The sequence below is a fragment of the Paralichthys olivaceus genome, chromosome 13 (genome assembly GCF_024713975.1).
Source record: "Paralichthys olivaceus isolate ysfri-2021 chromosome 13, ASM2471397v2, whole genome shotgun sequence".
Classification (NCBI taxonomy): domain Eukaryota; kingdom Metazoa; phylum Chordata; class Actinopteri; order Pleuronectiformes; family Paralichthyidae; genus Paralichthys; species Paralichthys olivaceus.
The window spans coordinates 21,030,039-21,050,793 of record NC_091105.1 but is presented as its reverse complement, the minus strand read 5'-3'; the positions used below and the strand labels follow the sequence as shown (position 1 = coordinate 21,050,793).

The 20,755-nt window shown below is 40.0% G+C and overlaps 1 protein-coding gene across 1 annotated transcript; it reads right to left on the bottom strand.

Moving 5' to 3' along the window:
• Positions 1 to 6,056: 6,056 nt before the first annotated feature.
• Positions 6,057 to 19,326, bottom strand: LOC109632070 (galanin receptor type 1). The gene is made up of 3 exons (XM_020091183.2): positions 18,143 to 19,326; positions 17,983 to 18,048; positions 6,057 to 10,096 (listed from the first exon to the last, which is right to left on the bottom strand). Exons 1-3 carry the CDS (start codon positions 18,803 to 18,805, stop codon positions 9,776 to 9,778), a joined length of 1,050 nt encoding a protein of 349 aa, XP_019946742.1. The 5' UTR covers positions 18,806 to 19,326; the 3' UTR covers positions 6,057 to 9,775.
• Positions 19,327 to 20,755: the final 1,429 nt, after the last annotated feature.

Here is a 20,755-nt window from a genome sequence, read left to right as displayed (position 1 = left end):
CCTGATGCGAATACAAAGCAGCCAATTCGCTGACGTGCATCGAGATTATATAAATGGCATCTCACGCCGCCTCGAATATTGTTTATGGTCACTTGACTTAACCGAGTTGTTGCTGATATGATCTCTCGCAAATTGACTGAAACATACTTGAGAGACAATCCATGTACGCTGGGAAATTTTTATTTTCCGGGCCGCTCTGTTAGAAAAGTCAGTGGCCTCAAGCAGGGCTTCAGCTGACTCTTGAAAAGTTAAAAAAAAAAAAAAAAAGTCTTTAGCACTACTTGCATCATTAAAATGTGTCTTTTCTAAAGAGAAATGTTTTGTATTAATGTTAAAGCCTCTGTGGGTTGTAGTTCTTTCTCAAGGACATAGATTAGCACAGCAAAAAAGACCAACGTGACAATTGATAACCTACAAAAAGTCAGTCAGAATTTTAACTTAGTACTCAGCTAGGTGGTGGGAAGACTGCGTACTGTCTCCGTCTGTAGTTTGAGAGGTAACACGGCATTGGCGAGTATATCAGGATACTTCTCCTTATCTTCAATGATGAGGAGTAAGTAATTCTGGGACTTTTTTATGACATAGGTCTTAAATTGTATTTATTGTAGTTAAAGGACTTAAAAAGTCTTAAATTGCACTTGAGTAAACCTGCAGAAAACCAGTCTAGTTTATGTTTTGTTCATGTCCGTGCAGTTTTCTTTGTGTTAAAAAATGTTCCCACTGATGGAAATACGGCAGCTTCTCTTGATTCTGCGAGCAAATCAAACTGTATGTTTGCTTCCCACATTCTTTCTCTTCAGTTCTGAGGCTGTCAAGGTCGTGTATGCATCAACATTTTCTGGTATTATGTGTTAGTGAGTCAGCCTGTGAACCCCACTTGGGAAAACCCATGCTGTTTCCCTGATGCTTTTCTGGGAATAGACATGTAGCTGTGGTAATTGTTTTTTCACTGTGGAAAGGTTTTTGCCGAGCTGCGTGTATCGCACGACCACAGCGACCTGACAGCAGTGCAACACGAGGAGAAATAATACCCTGCTGTAAGTGCAATGTTTTCCCACTATCAAGTGCAGAAGTATGTAAAAAATGTTTTGGTTGTCAGTGTTTCCTGCACTGCCAACACTAATTTGCTGGATTAACTGCTGCTCCTGGATTCCTGTTTCAGCCAGCAGCAGATATGTGGTGTTCCAAGTTCAAATCCCCTATTATCTTAAATTAAGAGACAAAATATGTGAAATACAAACCATGCATCAATTTACTAATTCCAAAAATGTGTGGGAAAAAGGGGTGAAAAAAATAAAAAGGGGTCTTTGGATTGTGTCAATTGCTTTTCTGACCTGTGAAATAGCCGACATGCAATGTATGAAAAATCAAGAGCAGTTAAAGAAAATAATGTAAACTTATACATGAACCACAGGAGTGATCATGAGAACTTTAGCAAATTCTGTTTGATTTTATGAAAAACATTGACCGTAAAATCTTTATTGCAGATAAACCAGGTAGGATAAACACAATGTTTTCTAACTTCACTCTGCACCATAGACTTGTTTATAAAAAAGCTCTGCACACAACGTCCAGCATGCAAACAATAAAAAGTGACAGTATATTGTAGAACTCACTAATGACAATGATAATTAAAAGGAGCATTAACACAGCCCATTCCATACAAGCAGGTTTAGAACGGGCGCTGCACTTGTTAGTCATAATAACAGTTGCTCCAACACACACAGCATGACATCCACATGCTCTGCAGAGAGGCAGAACTGTACACTACTGAACATGCACCGCACTCAGACGAGGGACAACACAAAGGTCAAGGAATGGAAGGTACAATTCAGTTCACACTATTTTCTGGAAAGTTATGGACTTTTTACAACGGTTGTCACGAAAACAACTTGAGGAGAGAAAGCCTTTCATTTAACGTGCAGTTTTCAAAAAAGCCAGACAGGAAGGTATACATTTCAGGGAATTAATCGCAGCTTACATGCATTTTAACCAATCATCTTAAAGGTTAAATGCGGCAAGACAAACACTTCGTAATGGGCGACCTTTTCCAGCTCGGGTGAAGCCGAACTGGAGCCTGTTTCTTCTCTCCGTCAACGTCGACTGGATAACACCAGTTTGAGAAGAAAAAGGGTGCAGTGTCTGTACGTGGGCAGAGTGAGCAACAGGCTTGTTTATGAGTGAGTGATGGGGCGAGTGATCTTATCGTCTACATGCTGATTTCTGCTTAAGTGTTTTTCTGCTGCTTGTCCGTGAAAGGGCTTTTTTGTCTCTTATCCTCTTATGGTTGTGAGATTAGTAGTAATATGGCTATAAAAGAAAAATAACAAGCATTGTGTAATCCTTTAAGTAAGCCTTAAAGAAAATGTGAAACTGTCCCTCCGTGTTCTTCCTCAGTGTACTTCTTCTATGGAAGCAAAATCAGTGTATTTGTAATGGAAGGACAGAAATGACTCATGAAATCACTGACGTCTATCTCATTCGTGCTCATAATGACTTTTGACGGCAAGTAGCCAGCTAGACTCTGCTCCCACTGGGGTGTGCGGTTCAGAGGGGGTCAGAACATAAGCAGCTGTCAAATAATAACTGGAAGAAATCACAGAAAGTAGGAGTGAATCCACCGTCACGCGCTGTGTGACTCAGGCTGAGCTCAGGACGAGAGGAGGCGTCCATTTAACACCTCCATGATCACTCACTTATCTGCAAACATTGGATAGAAAACACATATTTATATAAGTGAATCCAAATCCTGGCTCACTGACACATACGTCCATGTAAGTAAGTTCTTTTTTATTTAAGTGTTTTCATGAGTCTGGCTATTTAAAACCACCATGGTTAATATTAATGTGTTGGATTAACAAAATGTACTTGGCCAACATGCTAACAGAGATTTGTTAACACTCTCAGGTGTGTTCCCACAGGCCGTGAAAACTGCCGTCGTCATTCCCCCCTCTAAAAGGGATAGTTCACCTGAAAATGAAAATTCCACAAAACAAAAGCACTTTTGGAGTCTCAGGGGTAAACAGTGTTGCAGCCACAATTGCAGTAACTGGGGGAGGAAGTCTTCAAACGTATAAACAAACCTTTAGTGTCATCCAAGTGTCTGTAAGCCCCAACATTCAAATTGGACTTGAAACTGTCATTTACACCATGTTTTTAGCCTTAATGCCTGCTGTTATCCTCATCCTATAGTTTTGAATGATTGAGTTGTTTGAGCTACTGTTTAAGAGCTAACTAAACAGGGAGTGCCGCTCATACTCTTAGCACTACCATCATTATAAGCAGAATTACATTAATATTGGCTGCGATATCACATATAATGATTTTATTAATCCACAGTCATGTACCAGTAGCTCTGTGAGGCTGCATCTAAAATAATGCTCAACTCATTTAGATTTTCTGTCTTTGTCGCAATCAAAGACACTCCCTTGTCCGAACCTAAAGACCACATTGCCAACAGTGCAGCTCAAATGTCAACATTTAGGTTAGAGATACTCCTGTCTGGAACAAAGAGATGGGATTAAATGGTATAATAGGGACACTGAATTATTTTTTATTTTACATGAGCTCATAACTAAGTCAGTTGTCACAATAGCAACTGCACAAAAAGACAAAAGTTCGTAATTTGAGTACACATGGTTTTATCTACCTTATGATTCCAAAAATCTCTGTCTGTCTGTATTTAGACTGATCCTTTTATCAACTTCACTCCTGGCATGTGTATTGTTAAGGGCCGTAGGAGGTGCAGTGTCGATTTGGACACTTGAGACATTTGATATTACAGTTTTTCTCGATTGCTTAAGCACGATTTTCAAAACAGGGCCCGTGTTTTCAAAACACTACACACAATTAGCACAACCACACACCCAATTAGCAAAACACTACAGATCCTTTGCAAAACTAAACACTCTTGTAAAAACTATACACTTCTTTTTAAAAACCACACTTTGTTACTATATGAAACACACACGTTTCACATTACTATACTCTGTTTGCACAAGTTACACTCTGCTGTGATAAACCTAAAACACTTTTAGCACTTCTACTTCCCTATGATTAGAGTAGTCTACTATCAACAAAGTACAAATATAATGTAAATTCACCAAACACTACACAAGACCAATGTTGCAGACTGAAGAAACTCATTTATTTCTCAACACGCCCAAAATGTTGACATAGAGATTCATAATACTGTATAAATTTGCTTCATTTGAATATGTTTATTTTTTAGGATGCATGCCAGTGTTGATGTTGAGAACTGATGGATATCGTTGAAAATGGCGGGGTTATTGAAAATGTTAGCTTGGAGCTGCTTGAGTGTTATAGCATTGTCGACCAAAACCATGTTTACTATCTCCCTCTCTTGCTGTTCTGTGAACATAGGAGGCCTTCCCCCTTGTCGTCCCTGACCCTCAATCCTATGTAGAAAAAAAAACAGTATACAATAGTACAGTAATTTCACAGGAAAAGGTAACAGAAGTGCTGATAGTGCATAGAATACAGTACTGTAAGCAGTGACTGAAACCGTGCAGATGTTTTGATATGATGATATTTTTATAATACCTATTTTCCAGTCGAAATGTTCTCATCACACTTGCCACTGTATATCGGCTTAGATCTGGCTGTACTCGCAATCCAGCCTCCCTCAGTGTCAGGCCGTGGTTGACAACATGGTCAACCAGTGTTGCACGGATCTCATTTGTCAGATTCGGTCCTCTTTGAGCACCTTCTTGTCTTCCTCTTCCTCTTCTTCTTCCTCTTCCTCCTCCTCCTCGTCCTCCTCCTCATCTTACTCTTTCTCTGACTCTTTCCATTGTGCTTGGAGAACGATGAACTCACCTACTGCTTTTTATAGTGCTTACACACCTGATTGTTGTGTCTACAATTAAGCAAACAAGTGTTTGCACACCTGATGACTGTGTTGAACCAATTGGTTGGACGGTGTGGCAATTTGACAGTCAGTGCTTTGGTATTGCAAGGACGTGACTTCATGATAGATTTTTGTGTGGAATGTATGTTAAGTGTGTTTAGTGTTTTGCAAATCACTGTGTGTAGAGTTTTGCAACAAGTGTGAGGTTGACAATGTGCTTATAGTTGTGCAAATATGGGCTGATGTTTTGCTTCTTGAGTGTAAGGTTTTGCTAATAGTGTACTACTTTTAATTTTAGTGTGTAAGCAATCCAAAAAAACTGTAATAAACTTTGAGCAAATAGGCGACCGGTGATCTGTAGCAGCGTACTCGTTAACCTAATTGTCCATTTAGACAACAGCACTTTCACAACATCAGGCACATTCATAACTTCAGCTGATTCTCCACTTACAGGTTCTGTGTACTTAGCTGAGCTTCACTGAACTTTGAAAAAACTGGTGAACAGCTCTTTGTGCAGCAGCGGTGGTGCAGCTTTAGCGTTCCATGGATTGAGTTCAGCAGCAGGTATTTACGTGTAGCGGCTCAATTACTGCAGGTTTTACATTTTCAGAAAGAAAGTTGCAACCATCATTTCCCAGGCCAAGCAAAAAGCCCTTTCTACAGAACTGCACCAGTCCTCTCTAATTCTTGTTTTTCCACAATGTCCCTTGTGTGATTTCATGTCATTTGAGCACCGTAGATACCACTGCTCCAAAAGTATCTAAATGTTTTTGTCTATTTTATTCATGGCAATTATTTTCCCTGACGAGAGGCCCCTTCTTGCTACATATTTAAAGTACAATGCATCATGGGAAGACAGAGTGTTTCACCAGACCTCTTAGGGACCACTGAGTTGATATGATGCCAGGAAGAGTGCTCCACTGGTGTGTGGGAACCTACACTGCGATTTTCTTTTTTTTCTGGCCACAGCTCTCTGTGACATCGTGGGAGGTGAGAGTTAAATCTGAAGACATTCTGTAGAAGGGAAGTCCTCAGTGAGACATTTGTGAGACGAGACCATAGAATGTATATAAAGATGGACGACATGGCAGCTCCCTAAAAGTCAGTGTATCTGCAGTGTAGAACTTAAACCCCACCTCCTCCATGTTAGTTGGTTGCTTTTTATGAAATACAAATATTTCTTCACTCAAATGCCACAGAGTTTATTATAATCATTTAGTATTTGCATTGCATATAGACAATCAAAAGCCTGGATATATTTCAAAATACCATCCAGATATGTAGTACTTCAGAGGGCCTCAGTTGTTTCTCACTCATGTCAAGCACAAGAACATATATAATTCTGGGAAATCCCTTGATTTCACTTCTGAAATAAAACAGAAAATATTACAGAATAGTAAGCACACAACAGGACAACTTTGATATAACGCATAAAGCACTGACAATCTGTACAGGCACTGTCAACAGAGTGAATAAATAAATAAAAACTGTCAAATGAAATGCAGATCCAACAAGGATAAGCCTACAGGAGCATTTATTGCATGTCCTCCGTGTGTTTGTGTCCTCGCACAGCCTCAATGACTTGGATGTCATTAAGAGTTATGTCATGGTCAGCCATAAAAGCTGAACAAATGTACAGAAAGGTTTCTTTGCAGGATTAAAGGTTACCACTTGAAGATACCGCCTGCAAATTAAAATATAATCCTTTTATTCATATGCACCCACATCATAAAGGGAATAGGATGGTAACAAATTAGCCTGTAATTAAATATTTGCCTTTGTATTCATATGACTATTGATATATACTATCTATTGGTATTTACTAAATAGTTAAATTGTCATTTGTGGGCTGTAATATAAAGTATTAAAAAAAACATGCATTCTGCTGAAAAAGTCATTTTGTGTTCACGTGCTCTTCAAATCATGTTATGTGGTCTTCCCTTTCTGTATCATTTGATGAGAAATTCTATTTAGCAAAATGTGGCTGACATAATCACACCAACAAAAAGCTGTGTCCTTCACTTTAAACCTCCTGGATTAGGTTTCCATGCTCTTCCTTTTTTTTTGAAACATGAAATTCCTCAGAACATCACCATCTCGGCACTATGGCGAGCACAGTCATCGACTGCACCTCTTGTGCCCTGATCCTCACAGGCAGGGAGGATGAGAGTCTGCTGATTACACTGATTAGTTCCACCTCTAAGGACGAAGTCACTCACATCAGCTGCTGCAGGGAGTTGCCGCAGACTCGCCCCCCTTCAACAGTGCATGGTTGCGTAACCTCAGGCTGAGAATCCACGCTTCGGTTACTTTGCGATGTAAGCGAATGCAAGATGCAACACATTCCTTCAAGTCCACAATGTCAGAGATACATATAAAATACTGTAGGTCCAAGTTAAAGGTCTCATTGTTTCATTCGAATGGTTTGTTTGAGTATACTGAGGTAAAGCTGCTTTGTGGAGGCTTGGCACATCACATAGGTTAGAAACATGGCTACCAGACACGGAGCAAGCATGGAGCTTTATATGTCCAACAGCCTGGCTCAGTCATACAGCACAGCACAATGTGAAAACTGTTCAAATAGCATCAAAAACTAAGATAGACACAGGCAAATGTACATATCAGCAACAGTGTCCATTACATTTGCTGTTTAAAGTACAGACTTTATTCATACTGGGTGTAATTAATGACAATGATATTTTATCTGTATCTACAGTGACAACCTTTCTCTGGCGGTGTTGGGCAGTTTTCCAAACACATGTATTCAATTAGGCCTACTACTAACACATCCCTTTTGTTACCCACACATTGCGTCTTCTGCATTTAAATTATCCATAAATTGAAAAAAGTATTGTTATCAGTTATTGCTGATGCTGTGTGTAGCTCCAAACAATGACTATGAACGTATTTGTGGTGTATGACCTGCATTCACCAATTTTCTCCTATTTAAAATTTTCTTCCAGGTACAAACACTATTGTTGAGTGGTCCAGGCCTGTTGTAGGAGTCACGTTAAATTGCTTTGCTATTATTGAAATCAAGTTCTTTAGTAATTTCAATTGTAAATAAATAAATAATATGTTGATATTAATTAGAATAACAATATAATTCTACATGTATTCATGTACTTGCTACATGTTGTTTCATAATGGGCAGGGGGACTTTCACGGAGGTGTCTGGCTTAGCTTGCCAGCTTTCAGATAATTTACCTAAATTTCACTATTTTCTCCATGTGATTAATGTCATGCTTGAATTCCCTGGTTTGTGAAAACCTGGTTAACCGGCAGAACAAACAAGAGCGTTCATACAACAAGTGTCATATGTGCATTCATACCATGGAGGAGAGCACACATGTTGGGAAGGCCAGGTGGATGTGCCTTGACACAGCTGCTCTGTCTGCCAGAGAAGGCATGTCAAATTATTTTAGCATGCTGCATATTGCGATGACAAAGGTGTAATGATCAAGCATCAGCAGAAAATAGGCCAGTGCAGCATCACCTTTGATGGCAAATTGCCTGATGGACACACATTCACATATATAGACTGACTCTTTTCAAAATTCAATTTCCTGAAAATAGGAGAACACAGCTTAACATCCGTGGTCATTTCACAATGTTGTGTTCCAAACAGGGGACAGGGGCATGTTTTAGAGAGCACAGGAACCTGGTGGAAATGTTTTGCAGAGAAGACATCATCTGTGGTTTCTGTTTGCCAAAGAAAACTGCTGAGGAAATGAATGATGATTGTTAAAGCAACTCAGCTATGCAACAAGTCTGCACTGGGGTTTATAGTCTACATGTATTGTAATCTTCTCTGTAAAAAGCCCTTTACCTTTTTTTTTTCCAGAACAAACAGGGTAAAAAGAAGCTTCATGGTTTTACAAGGTAGTCATGTTATTGTCTTTATTTATCCCCGAATTTATTAATGTATTTCTATTAAGTCAACAGCTAGACAGCTTTGTTAATAGTATAAAGTCTATTCAAGTTACGCAGCAAATTGCAATGAATAACTGATTTACGAGCGACTGATACAAACAGTGGAAAGATAAAACAGCCAACTGGCTAGCAGTGCGTTTTCCTTCCTGTTTGTCTTGGACGTTACAGCAGAGACGATTTAACGGTGGCCAAAATGAAACCTCCTCTTAACTAGACTCAAATTTAAGGATTTCCCTGGGTTTGTTGGAAACGTTTTATATAATGTATGTGTCAACAAAAATATAACATTCATTTTTATGCGTTTTAATGTTTTATCATTAAGCTTTGAGCTAACCAAGCTGACAGCTCAGATGTGTTTTTCCACTGAATGCACAGAGTGGAATATGTATATACAAATATGAACCATCATCTGAATCCTGAAAAGACTGGTAATCAGCCCACAGGGTGTTACTGGGATTAATAAATGCTGTAATTACTTATCCCTTATTGATTCCTGAAGAGTGATCATAGTTCTGTAAAATGCCCAGCACTGTTCTTTAGACAGAAACGTCACCTTCAATTTTTGAAATTTCTAATACTTTCAAAATCAGAGAGGGCCATTTTGATGAATTGGCTTGTAAATATACTATACAGAGTCATGCACATATTGGCTGCAATCATTATGATTTTCTCTTCAGATTGTCTCTCCAGATTTTCCTGAGTTTCAGAGGCCGCAGGTTTTAATGCCGTGAAGAGCTGCAGGAAACAGACTGATCAGTAGTCATGTTGTGTGTGGCTTCATCGCTTCAGGTATAAAGAACAGCACTTATGTGGAACAGTACAGGTGTACCACTCTACCACCAATCTAAGCAACTACACCTACCCTCATTGAACAAACATCCACACAACCTCACGTCACTTTTAGTTTCCACTGATTCCCAGTGTGACCGCTGCCTTACGTTCGTTTTCTTATCACCTTCCACACCTTGTCAGTCAAACGTTGGTGCAGTTAGTCGAGGGCGGCGTTTCCGCTTTGCTGCGGATCTCCTTAATGTCGTTGAGCGGGGAGTCACTGGTACCGATCTGGCATTTGAACACCTGCTTGTAAGCCTTCCTGAAGTTCTCCGACAGGAAGGCGTAGATGACCGGGTTGACAGATGAGTTGCTGTACGCCAGGCAGTGGGCGGCCACCCGTAACACAAAGGAGGCCTGGTTCAGCGGGAAGGTCCCAAACACCACCCAGAGGTGGACGACGTGATGAGGGAGCCAAGAGAGGCAGAACACCACCACCACCACCAACACCGTCTGAGCCGTCTGGGAATCAATGAGTAAGCGAAAGAAAGGAGAGAGATTTAGTCCATGCCTTCAAGAATACAGGTGTTAGTGTTTGTCAAAATCAAATAATAGAGTAAGGTTTTGGGTGGTTGGTGCCTTAGAGCACTTTTCTTTGTTCCTATTCTGTTGTGGCTGTTAGATTATGATAGATTTGTATTTTTATTCCATCTCGTGTGATATATAGCAATCCTAATAATGTACCTTTTTACAACTGAATCAAATGAATCACTTCATTTTTGTTACTGTCACTTAATTTTCAGGATGAATTAATTCAGAGTTCACTGAATGGACAGAGTGAGAAGTTAAGGTTTAAGCTCACTTGCGAGTTAACAATGTGATATTCATGGTGCATCATCTACACTATGTTACGTTGGTATTTTCCAGGGTCGCACAAATGTTGCAAGAGTCGATTTATTTAGGGTGAAACATTTATCACGTTATCATATAACTATGGGTTTATTTACACATGTCCATCTGCTGCCTGAGTGTTTTTGTTTTCATCCAACTGAAAACAGCTATGTGTGCATTTGGAAACATAACTTCCTTAAAAAATAAAGACAATGAGCTAAAAGAGACAAAACTGCTTCCCGCCGAAATGACCTGCGCACTTCGCAAATACTTCTATGCAGGTTTGTTAATAAGAGCACTTTACTTTATTTCAATTGTTAATCAAAAAATATTGACTAGTGCAGCTTTAAAACAATGACATCAATATTAGTGGTTCTGCACTTCCTGCTTGAACCCACAGAATCTGAACTGTAGACCAATTAGCATGCAATTTCGTAATTGTTGAGGGTCTCATAAAATCTGTACTACTGAATCACTGAAACCACTGAAACCACTGAAATCATATTAGCTAATCGCCTTGTTTCTCAGCAGATCCAGCTAAAATCCTGTAAATGTAAAGATGACCATTATATCTGAGCAAAGTTCATGCCTCTTATTTATTTGCTCGTGGAGCACTTCAGGCCCACAAGGACTCTGTATTGAAGCTTCTTGTTGGGCCTTGAGGATTTACAGTATGTGTTTATGGCAGGAATGCAAACAGAGGACATCGAGCTGCCTGAACAAGGACAATGACAAGACAATTCTGAGGCTATAGACATGAATAAGGTCACATGTTAGCACACCTAAGCACACGCATGATAATGACTTCACAAATATTCAATCTAATTAGCCACTGATGCCACTTTGTCTACAAGTTTATCAGAGGACAATGTCTGGTGAGTTGCACCTAACTACGTAGAAGTTATTACCTTCAGCTCACTATATAGTTAAACAGAATCATACTTATTCACACATTCCCTCTCTTAGGTTTCAAACACTAAGTTAATGTCCAGATATATTTTAGGAAAATGTGAGAACTCCATGTGACAATTATGGCAAACCAATTTCAGGTAGTGCCTAAATGGAAAGTGGTGGATGTTACTCTGTTAGTTTGGCCACGACTACATCAGTTAAGCCAAAGGCTACAGCTCCAAAGTGTGGTCATTAAAAAGAAAAAAAAAACCTAATTATATGCTGCCTGATCTGCTGGGCAGCTCCACTGCCTTTGTTGATAGTAAGAGGATTAATTCCAGAACCAATTAGCTCCCATCATTGAAAATAAATATGGAGAAGCCTTTAGACATTAACTTGGTTTGCTGCTTTTTTCTGTACTTTTGCTTTAGGAAGGTTATAAATGATAAATAAAACATTACAACACATGTCAGTGTTTAGAAATTTGAGTGTGTGACAGTCAACAAGTGCAAAGTGATATGTAGAAGACAGACAGAATGAAAAACACAGCATAAGACATGTTTAATGCATTCATATGCAAAAACTAGAATGGCATACCTCAACAGTCAGCTTATAAAACCATTTTCAAATTCATTAGATCCAGATTTTTGTACGGATCTGCTTCAAATTACACACACTTATAAATATCAGTCCCCTTAACATCTCTGATATTTTTCAGTAAGATTCATTATTATTCCATGAAGAAAATGTTGAAAAATAAAGTGGATAAATTCCTGAATCTGCCCCCTGATCTGTATCTCCACCAAAATGTAATGACATGTTCTCTGACTCATACTGAATCCATCTACCAAGTCTCTTGGTAATCTGTCCACTATAGTTTGTGCAATTCTGCTAACAAAAAAACAAACAAACAACAAAAGCAAGGTGAAAACACTCTTTTATTCTCTTTTAAAGCTGCACTTATCTTATTTTCTTGGCGGGTTGTGTAGCAACCCAGTTGTTTGCTAAGAGGTTTGGATTTGTTAAAAAGAAAAAAGAAAGAAAAAAAACAATTAACTGAGATTTAAATGGCATGAGCACCAAGGAAAGTCAATATTGCAAAAGGACTAGCAGGTTACTGGGGTTGTATTGGATTTTTGTAATGAGATTTTTTTTCAGAAACACTTTTTGACTCAGATAAAAAAAAAATAACTGTAAGTACAGTTGTAACCTCAAACTTTCCACTGATGAGAAGAGCATTAATGATAGCATGTCGGTGCAAATGTTTATACAGTGTGATGTAACGATTTATTGTCCAGTGCAGTATTGATCTTTTATACAATAAATTTGTAATGAAACTACACATCATCAATCAAATCAGAAATAAACATCACCAAGTGGGCCGTGTCCAATCTGAAATGAAAGGTCAATATTGACCTGAAATATCAGCCCAACACTATGCACAAGAGTGCTCACACACACACACACACACACACACACACACACACACACACAAACACAAACATGCACAGGAACTAGGCACAGGTTTCCCACAGTTTTGTATGTAGCTGTATGTTGACAGCCTTGCTTTGTTTGGCTAGCCTCCATAAAACATTAATATTCTCACCTCAACCCCCTGACAGCCATAAGTCAGGCTTATGAAAACAGCAGCATCACCACAGGAAGGAATAGCTGATGAAATAATAATAAATAGACAAATCAAATCTGTGCCTTTCAACCCCGTCCCTGCAGCCACACTGTCTCTTCTTGCAACCCTCACTGGTCACACACAGCTGGATGGTCTCGAAACAGTTCTATCTTATGTAACGTTTTAACAGTGTTGCAGTGTGTTAATGTGAATACAATGTACTGAAGAAATGAAATTCAAAGCTGGTCTTGTCTCCTTAGTAGATTAAAAACAACATTTGAAATTGTTTTTTAACACGTATCACGATGCCTTTCCATCCACTGCTCTGGTGTGAATATTGTGGGTTTAGTTCATCGTGATCAACAGTTGGTGGCAGCAATTCTCTAGTCAAGTGCAATGAGATGTATAAATGCAGCAATTTAACCTTGAAATGTGGAAGATTATGTGGGAATCATGATTGAAACATGGATTTATGTTTGTCTCATGTATCACTTCAAGAACCATCATGATTTAATTGGAATTATTATTTAGTATTTATTAAGAAAACACGACCATCCAGCTTGTCGGCAGTTAAACCATTGTATGGCTGTGTTTTGTATTTATGAAGCTAAAAGCAGAGGAAATGTTACAAACTGAATATAGCGAAAATACATTTGATTTAAAGAATGAACTATTCATTCAGTTAGGACAGTGACATGTAATTGTTTAACAATTGTTAATAAATATAATGCCACACTGTCCACAGTTTGGTTTGTGATGCTTTAGCTGTCTAATTTCAATCTGAACACGACTTGGCCAAATATTCTTTTTTACAATTACCCACCGCTGTTACTCTTTTCTGAATGCCTTACTAATATAATTGAGAGAAAACTCATCAGGCTACAGTGCTAATTACCGGCTTCTTAACCTCTGGTTCAGCACTGAGAATCCATTAAAAACATAATTGTTTGCCAAGAAAAATGAAATCCCTCGACTCTGGTTTTCCCAAGAACATGAAGCAAGAGCCACAGAGAATGAGGCCTATAAACAATATTTCAGATTATCTTTATCTCAACACGGCAAAAAACCAGAGGGGTTAAGAGATTTATTAGAAACAGATTTGTCACATTATTGCACAAAGACGAGAATGCTTAAAGAAGATTTACTATTTTCTTTGGACATTTGGCCAGTGTCTCATTTGACTCTTGAAGGCTGTGTGATTCTCACTCTGTGTGTAAGCGGGTGATTTAAAAAAGAAACCTGCCAACATATATTTCACAACAGCAGTGTGGGAGGAACCTTGCTCTTCCCAGCTGTCTGTCACATTATGTTTCACAGGCCTGATGTTTTGCTGCAGCACAGCAGTACAGCTGCACGTTACCATACAAACTATTGATGAAAAACGTTTTGAACAAATTCCGTCCACTTTCCACCAAGCACATTTTTAAGCCAACTGTGAACTGTTTATTTGTTAGCAAACATGACCTCAACTGATGCTGAAAGCTGGTAAATTCCTTATTGTCCTTTGAGATCTTGTATTTATGGTTTAAAGTAATACTTTTGGAAGACATGCTTATTCCCTTTCTTGCACATAGATAAAGACAAGAACTTGTCCTGCACTTATGCTGCATTTACATATATATATATTATGCTCAGGATGATATATATATATATATGTATATATATCATCCTGAGCATAATAACTGCAAACTATTTAGATTAAATATTCACCTCAAGTCCTTCCAGCTGCTTTTAACCATGCACAGAACTCTGGATAATCTGCTGAAAGCATCTGGAGGGGCGATATGCGAGAATGCAAATGCCAGAGTCAGTTACTGCGGAAATTCTCTGGACCTTTTCCTGCCACTTCCTAGTAAAAACTCAGGATAATATCTCTGTGAGCTCATAGGAGAATAGATCAGGAGATTATCCTGAGGACTCACAGCAAGTGAGAGGGTGTAAAAAAAAATACTAAAAGAAAACAAATATCTCAATGAATGAGATGTATGATAATGTAGAAGAGACCAAGAAAGATTTTAACTTGCAAAGATAAGGAGATTTGATAGGCTTTGTTGATCAGGGCCAACTTGTGCGGTAAACAAAAACATGTGGTCTCTGCTGCCAAAGTCAAACTCAGCGTAGACCCCCACTGTGTGGATATTCTCTGGAGTCCCCTTCTGAAAACAACTTTGGACTTTGAGGATTTCAGACAGCTACAATATCCCCCACTTGGTGAAAAGAACAAACCTCTGGCAAAACGGCTGCAAGGTCTCAATAGCTGTCAGGTATGTCAAAATAAAAAACAAATGTTAACACTAATGTACGTATTGTATTTGAATAAATATTTTTTTAAATACATAAACATAGCAAATGTATATTGGCCTGAATACAAAACTTTTTTCTGGAAATTACGATTGAGAAACTAGGGTTGTCTTGTTGTCAGCTTCAGGTATTATTTTTGAATCTAGAGAGTGTCTTCTATTGTGACTGCTGAATTATGGGTTGTTTGTTGCTTTAATGTCACTGTGCTAACAAGTGTTTTCAAGCTTGTTTATACAAGCTAATCAAATGTTTGATTAATCTGCAGGAGTGTCTCAAAGCTTGTGTGATGCTGCCATGTGTCTGCAGCAAGGTGAATTTTGTTAGTAAAGAAGGAGCTTTCGATCCACCAGTTTGTTTCTATTACGACTTTCATGTAGACTATGGTAGCGACAAAAAGAATATCATGGATACAAGCAGCCAAAATAAACTTTGTTCATAAGGAGGCAGAAGTCAGCCTTATAGATGGGGTCAGGAGTTCAGACATCCAGAGTGGATGGAGCCAGCTGAGGTGGTTGGGGCATTTGTTTGAGATGCCTCCAGAGGGACTTTATATCCCATCTGGCCAGGGAACAACGCTGGATCCCCCAGCAGGACATTCGGAATAGTCATTGAATGCTTAGCCTTCTGCCGCCATGACCTGAACTCGCATAAGTAGAAGAAAATAGATGGCTAGATGAATAAAACTGTTCACAGCATCTCTGGAGAGCCTTGCTGCCGAAATGAACCACGGAGAAACTCCACCGAGCAGCAAAAATGCAGTCGTCAAGGATGACGAGATCAAAAAAAAGATTCTGTCTGTGAAATCATTTTGAGCACTTCCATGGGAAAAGAGAAAATTGCTTTAGCACAGATGACTCTCCTCTCCTTGGATTAATATAACCTCAGGGAAACCTTCCCAACAGACGGATGAGTGTCAAAGTGTTTCCTAGCCTCAAAAATGCATTTCTCAAAGCACATTTTGGAAAAGGGGGACTGTCTCATAATTGTGGTCGTCTTACATTTGGGACAAATGGGAGAGAATTTAGGCAATTGAAATGGTGCATGTGATTGAGTCAGAATAATGGTGTATGATTCTGTTCTTCCCATTCTGAAGATATAGTGTATAGTAGCCATAACCCCCAGTTAAAGCTGTTATTGTACAACACTAGTGCAGTGCCTGTCCTAATGCACCAGCAACACAATTGTATTGTGCTGGTTTGAGCACAGGACACACACGCTGCAACGGCCAGGTTATATGTACAGCCTCTCAGTTAGACTGAGGGGAAGGCAGCCGGTGAGTTGAGTCATTGAGAGACCTCCAGTGTAACAGGTGAAAAATGTGTCTCCTTTCAAAAATGTGTTTTGCCCGGCAGCCCCTCTGTATTGATTTCACACCATGCGAGGAAGTGAAATATCTTTGGGGGGTGGTTTTCATATAATGCTGAATTTTTAACTTTATAAGCGCTTTGTGCTAAGCTAAGCTAATATGATCTATTCGCTTCTCATTGCGCATTCATATTCCATGTCCTATTGATTCTATAAGTACCAGTCGGCTGCATTGATCTTTTATTTTTTATCATGAAACACTTTTCTTCACACGCACAGGACAAACTAGATATGCTGCCAGGGAAACACCAATTTGGTCACAACAGCACGCCTGTGTGTTCATTCAAAAAAGGAAATGTGACTGTCGATTGAACTGATTGCACCAGTGTGTATGTTTCTCAGAGTTGAACTAGCTGATTCCTTAGTCGCCAGCAAACTGATTCATCTGCTGTGACACTAGTTAAACAGTTGCTGCCCTACGGAAATGTATAATATATCTTACAGTCAGAGTTTAATGAACTGTTTGCTGACAGTTTCTCACAGAGCTGTCAGTGTCATGCCCCCTCTGTGTGTTCTCCATCAGTGTTCTGCACAGTAAATCATCAGAGTATGTGAGAGTCATGAGATCTCCTTCCGCCGTTTGTTTCGAGCCCCGTGCCTTACAGCATCGGACGTAGGTGTTCATCAAAGCACACTTTTATTCTCATCCACCCTTCCCCTCCAGTCTGACCCATTTAGTCCTGGCTTCATAGCACAAGGCAATTATCTGGGCTGTGGCTGCTAAACTGACCAGCCGTGAAGAACAATGGATAGACTGACTGACATATCGGCAATTAAGCGGGCAACTGCAGATAACTGGCTCTCTGCAGCGCTAAATTACCTCCTCCAAGAATAATGAAGACCAGATCACCTGTGAGAGTGTGTTCAGTTATATTAAGTATGACTAGATTTTGAAGATAGTCTTTTTCCCAGATGCCTGTTGAGGATATTGGTACCATGAATGGTACTGAAAGCCTGGTTATCATCACGGTTAGAGTGATATATACTGTATCTTTCTAAAGGTCAGGAAAACCGACCTCTGCTGTGAATCGACCATATGTCATATGTTTTGTGAGCCATGAAATCCACTGATCTGGAGAGATAAGGGGTAAATCAGTAAAGGCTTGAGTGCCCTTTTTTAAAGATTTACATAAAGATACACACCATTCACCATTAGTAACATTTTCATTATCACCATGGTAATGGAAGCCATATGATGTAATTCTGCAGTTATTCAACAGGTAACAAAACACCATCATCCTCTCCTCATCTGTTATTTAGTATTGATTCAGTGTTTAACTGTTGACAGTCACAATACACCCCCCACCCCCATAAAGACTGGAACGATACATACCTTTTTCTTTGATGCCTCTGACTTTTTGGACATGTTTCTTAGTTTTTTGTGCAAATGATTTAAAACCTGTAAGTTAGAAAATAAAGGTTAAATATTTATTTTTGATGGTTCAATCTTTTCCACAATTGAAACATGACCCTTTGTGATGAGATGTTCTTACCTTTGCATAACAGAAGGAAATCAGCAGCAGAGGCAGCACATAACCAAACACGAACGTGCACACCACGTAGACTTTCTTCTGGTTGAGACCTGGCCACTCTTCCCAGCAGTAGGTGTGATTCTCCCTGGGGAAAATGTTCTGGTAGTACATGACGGGCGCTGCCATGGCCAGGGAGAGTATCCAAATCACCACCACTCCGATCAGCGCGTGCCTCGCCACTCGGATGGAGGAGGACTTTCTGGAGTGCACGATGGCAATGTACCGGTCCACGGACATGGCAGACAGCGTGAAGATGCTCACCAGCATGGACACGGTGAAGAAATAGTGGATGAACTTGCAGATGAACGCGCCCAGGACCCACGTCGGCATCATGTAGATGGTGGACTGGAAGGGGATGCAGAAGAGCAGGTAGGAGAGGTCCGCGATGCTCAGGTTGAGGATGAAGATGTTGGTGGTGCTCCGCGGTTTCCCCGGTTTGCTGCGCGCCAGCACGGTGATCACCATGGAGTTACCCAGCACGCCGAGCGTAAAGATGAGCCCGAACACCAGCAGCGTGATGAAATTATCCGTGCCGATGCCGAATAAAAGTTTCTCGTCGTCCTCCTCCGCCGTGCTGAGGTTCCACGACTCGTCCGAGAACCAAACAGACTCGGAGAGGTTCATTGTTCCCCTTGTTTTTAGATGAACTTTCAACGACAGCAGGTTGACCTATGGAAGGTCTGTGCGCCACGGCTGCTTCATGACACGCACTTTTCAGAGCAGGTGTCTATGGTCCGGTGCGCCTCCATCAGCGCCCCTGCACATGTTGTCTTTATCTCAAGCCCTCGAAAAGAAAACACCTTACTCCTCACTCCTCACACCAGTAAACAAATCTCTTGAGCTAGTTCGTTCTCCCGTCGTGCCGTCGTGCGTCACGGAGTTCTTTGCTCCTGGCGCGCACCTGATGAATCTGCGCACCCAACGCGCTGATCAACTCTCCACTCTGTCTGCGTTTGGACTTTCCCCCCCTCATATTATAGCAGGGGTTGGGCTGTGCCCATTCACGTCAGCATAGATTAGACCACCTCCCGAGAAATCCTCAGAGAGAAGAATATATAGCCTATATATATATATATATATATATGTACGTGGATATCTTTTATTCTGCACATTTCTCAACATATCCCTGTGATTTAAATGACAGAGGCCAGTCAGTGCTATTTTCTTATTCATTTTGATACAGTATGGGTTGGGTGCAAATGTTATTGTGATTATCCGCCCGATGGACTGTCAGAATTGCTATATCTTCTTGCCATGATTTCACTATTTCAGTTTCATTATTTCTCACAATGGGGAAGTAAAATGGGGACAGTGTTGTGATTTCTGGGCTTTATTGTCTCCGTTATTTCAGTAATCATTGTGCGTGAATGACAATGAGGAGTTGAGTGAAAGTGCTGGTCACATACATCATGTCACATCACAAAATAAATGCATGAATTAAATGTATTATAAAGTCTAATCAGCTTTTCTTTGTCATCAGACAGCTCAGTACAAACAAACTGATTGAGTGAGTCTCTCTGAAATGTTAAAATATCTGTTGTTCTTAATCACAGATTCCAGATATAGTCTTGTCTGAGATGAAGGTGAAGGTGAAACTGAGAAAATCATTGTTGTTACAAAGATGACAAACAATACTGCTACATCTCTAAGACACACTGTCAAGATAAGACTCTGAAGTGGAACAAAGGCCAAACTGTGCTCCCTGGAGATGTGCACATTCCCCTGGAGACAGAGGGGTGAAGTTGTAGAGCTGCTGATGAAAATTTCATGTGAGCCAGGTCACTATTATGGAAAACCCTCTGTGCTGCAGCTTATCATGCCGCGCTTCACTGAAAACACAATGTGAAATACTGACGTAATTGCATTTATCTCCATATTCATGCGATTCTGCCTCTGACAAAACTTGTGTTTAATCGATTAGCCAGACAATGTGGCCATACCAGATATGGTCAGTCAGTAGTTATTCAGTTAATCGTCTATAATCTCTCAGGAAATATAGGAACCAGAAGGCTGCGTGTTGAGTCTCACCACGTTAAAGGTTCACTGTGTGTGTTTCATTTAAATTGTATGGATCGTTGTTTTCTCTACCATAGAATGGGCTCTTTATATCTTCTTCTTCTTCATCATCTTTCGGCTGCTCCCTTTTCGGGGTCGCCACAGCGGATCATATGCCAATATATCCACTACCCCTCCTATTTGTGATCCGCATGTTTGTTTTGGCACAAGTTTTACGCCGGATGCCCTTCCTGACGCAACCCTCACCATTTATCCGGGCTTGGGACCGGCACTAGAACTACCCAAAAGAGTATCCCTATTGGCTGGTTTGGGCTCTTTATATCTAAAGACTTTATATTTACATGGAGGGGGGTCCTCTCTGTGGAGGCTGCCATGTTTTTTACTGTCGTCCAAACTGGACAAACTAAAACCTTAATATGACAACTGAAGTTCACCACATGTTCTCCTTCATGTTGGGAAGGGGAGGGTGAGGTGAGGAGTATTCAGCTGCAACATGAAACTTCACCTCTAGTTGTCACTAAATTCTACACACTGCACCTTTAGAGAAAGTACAAAACA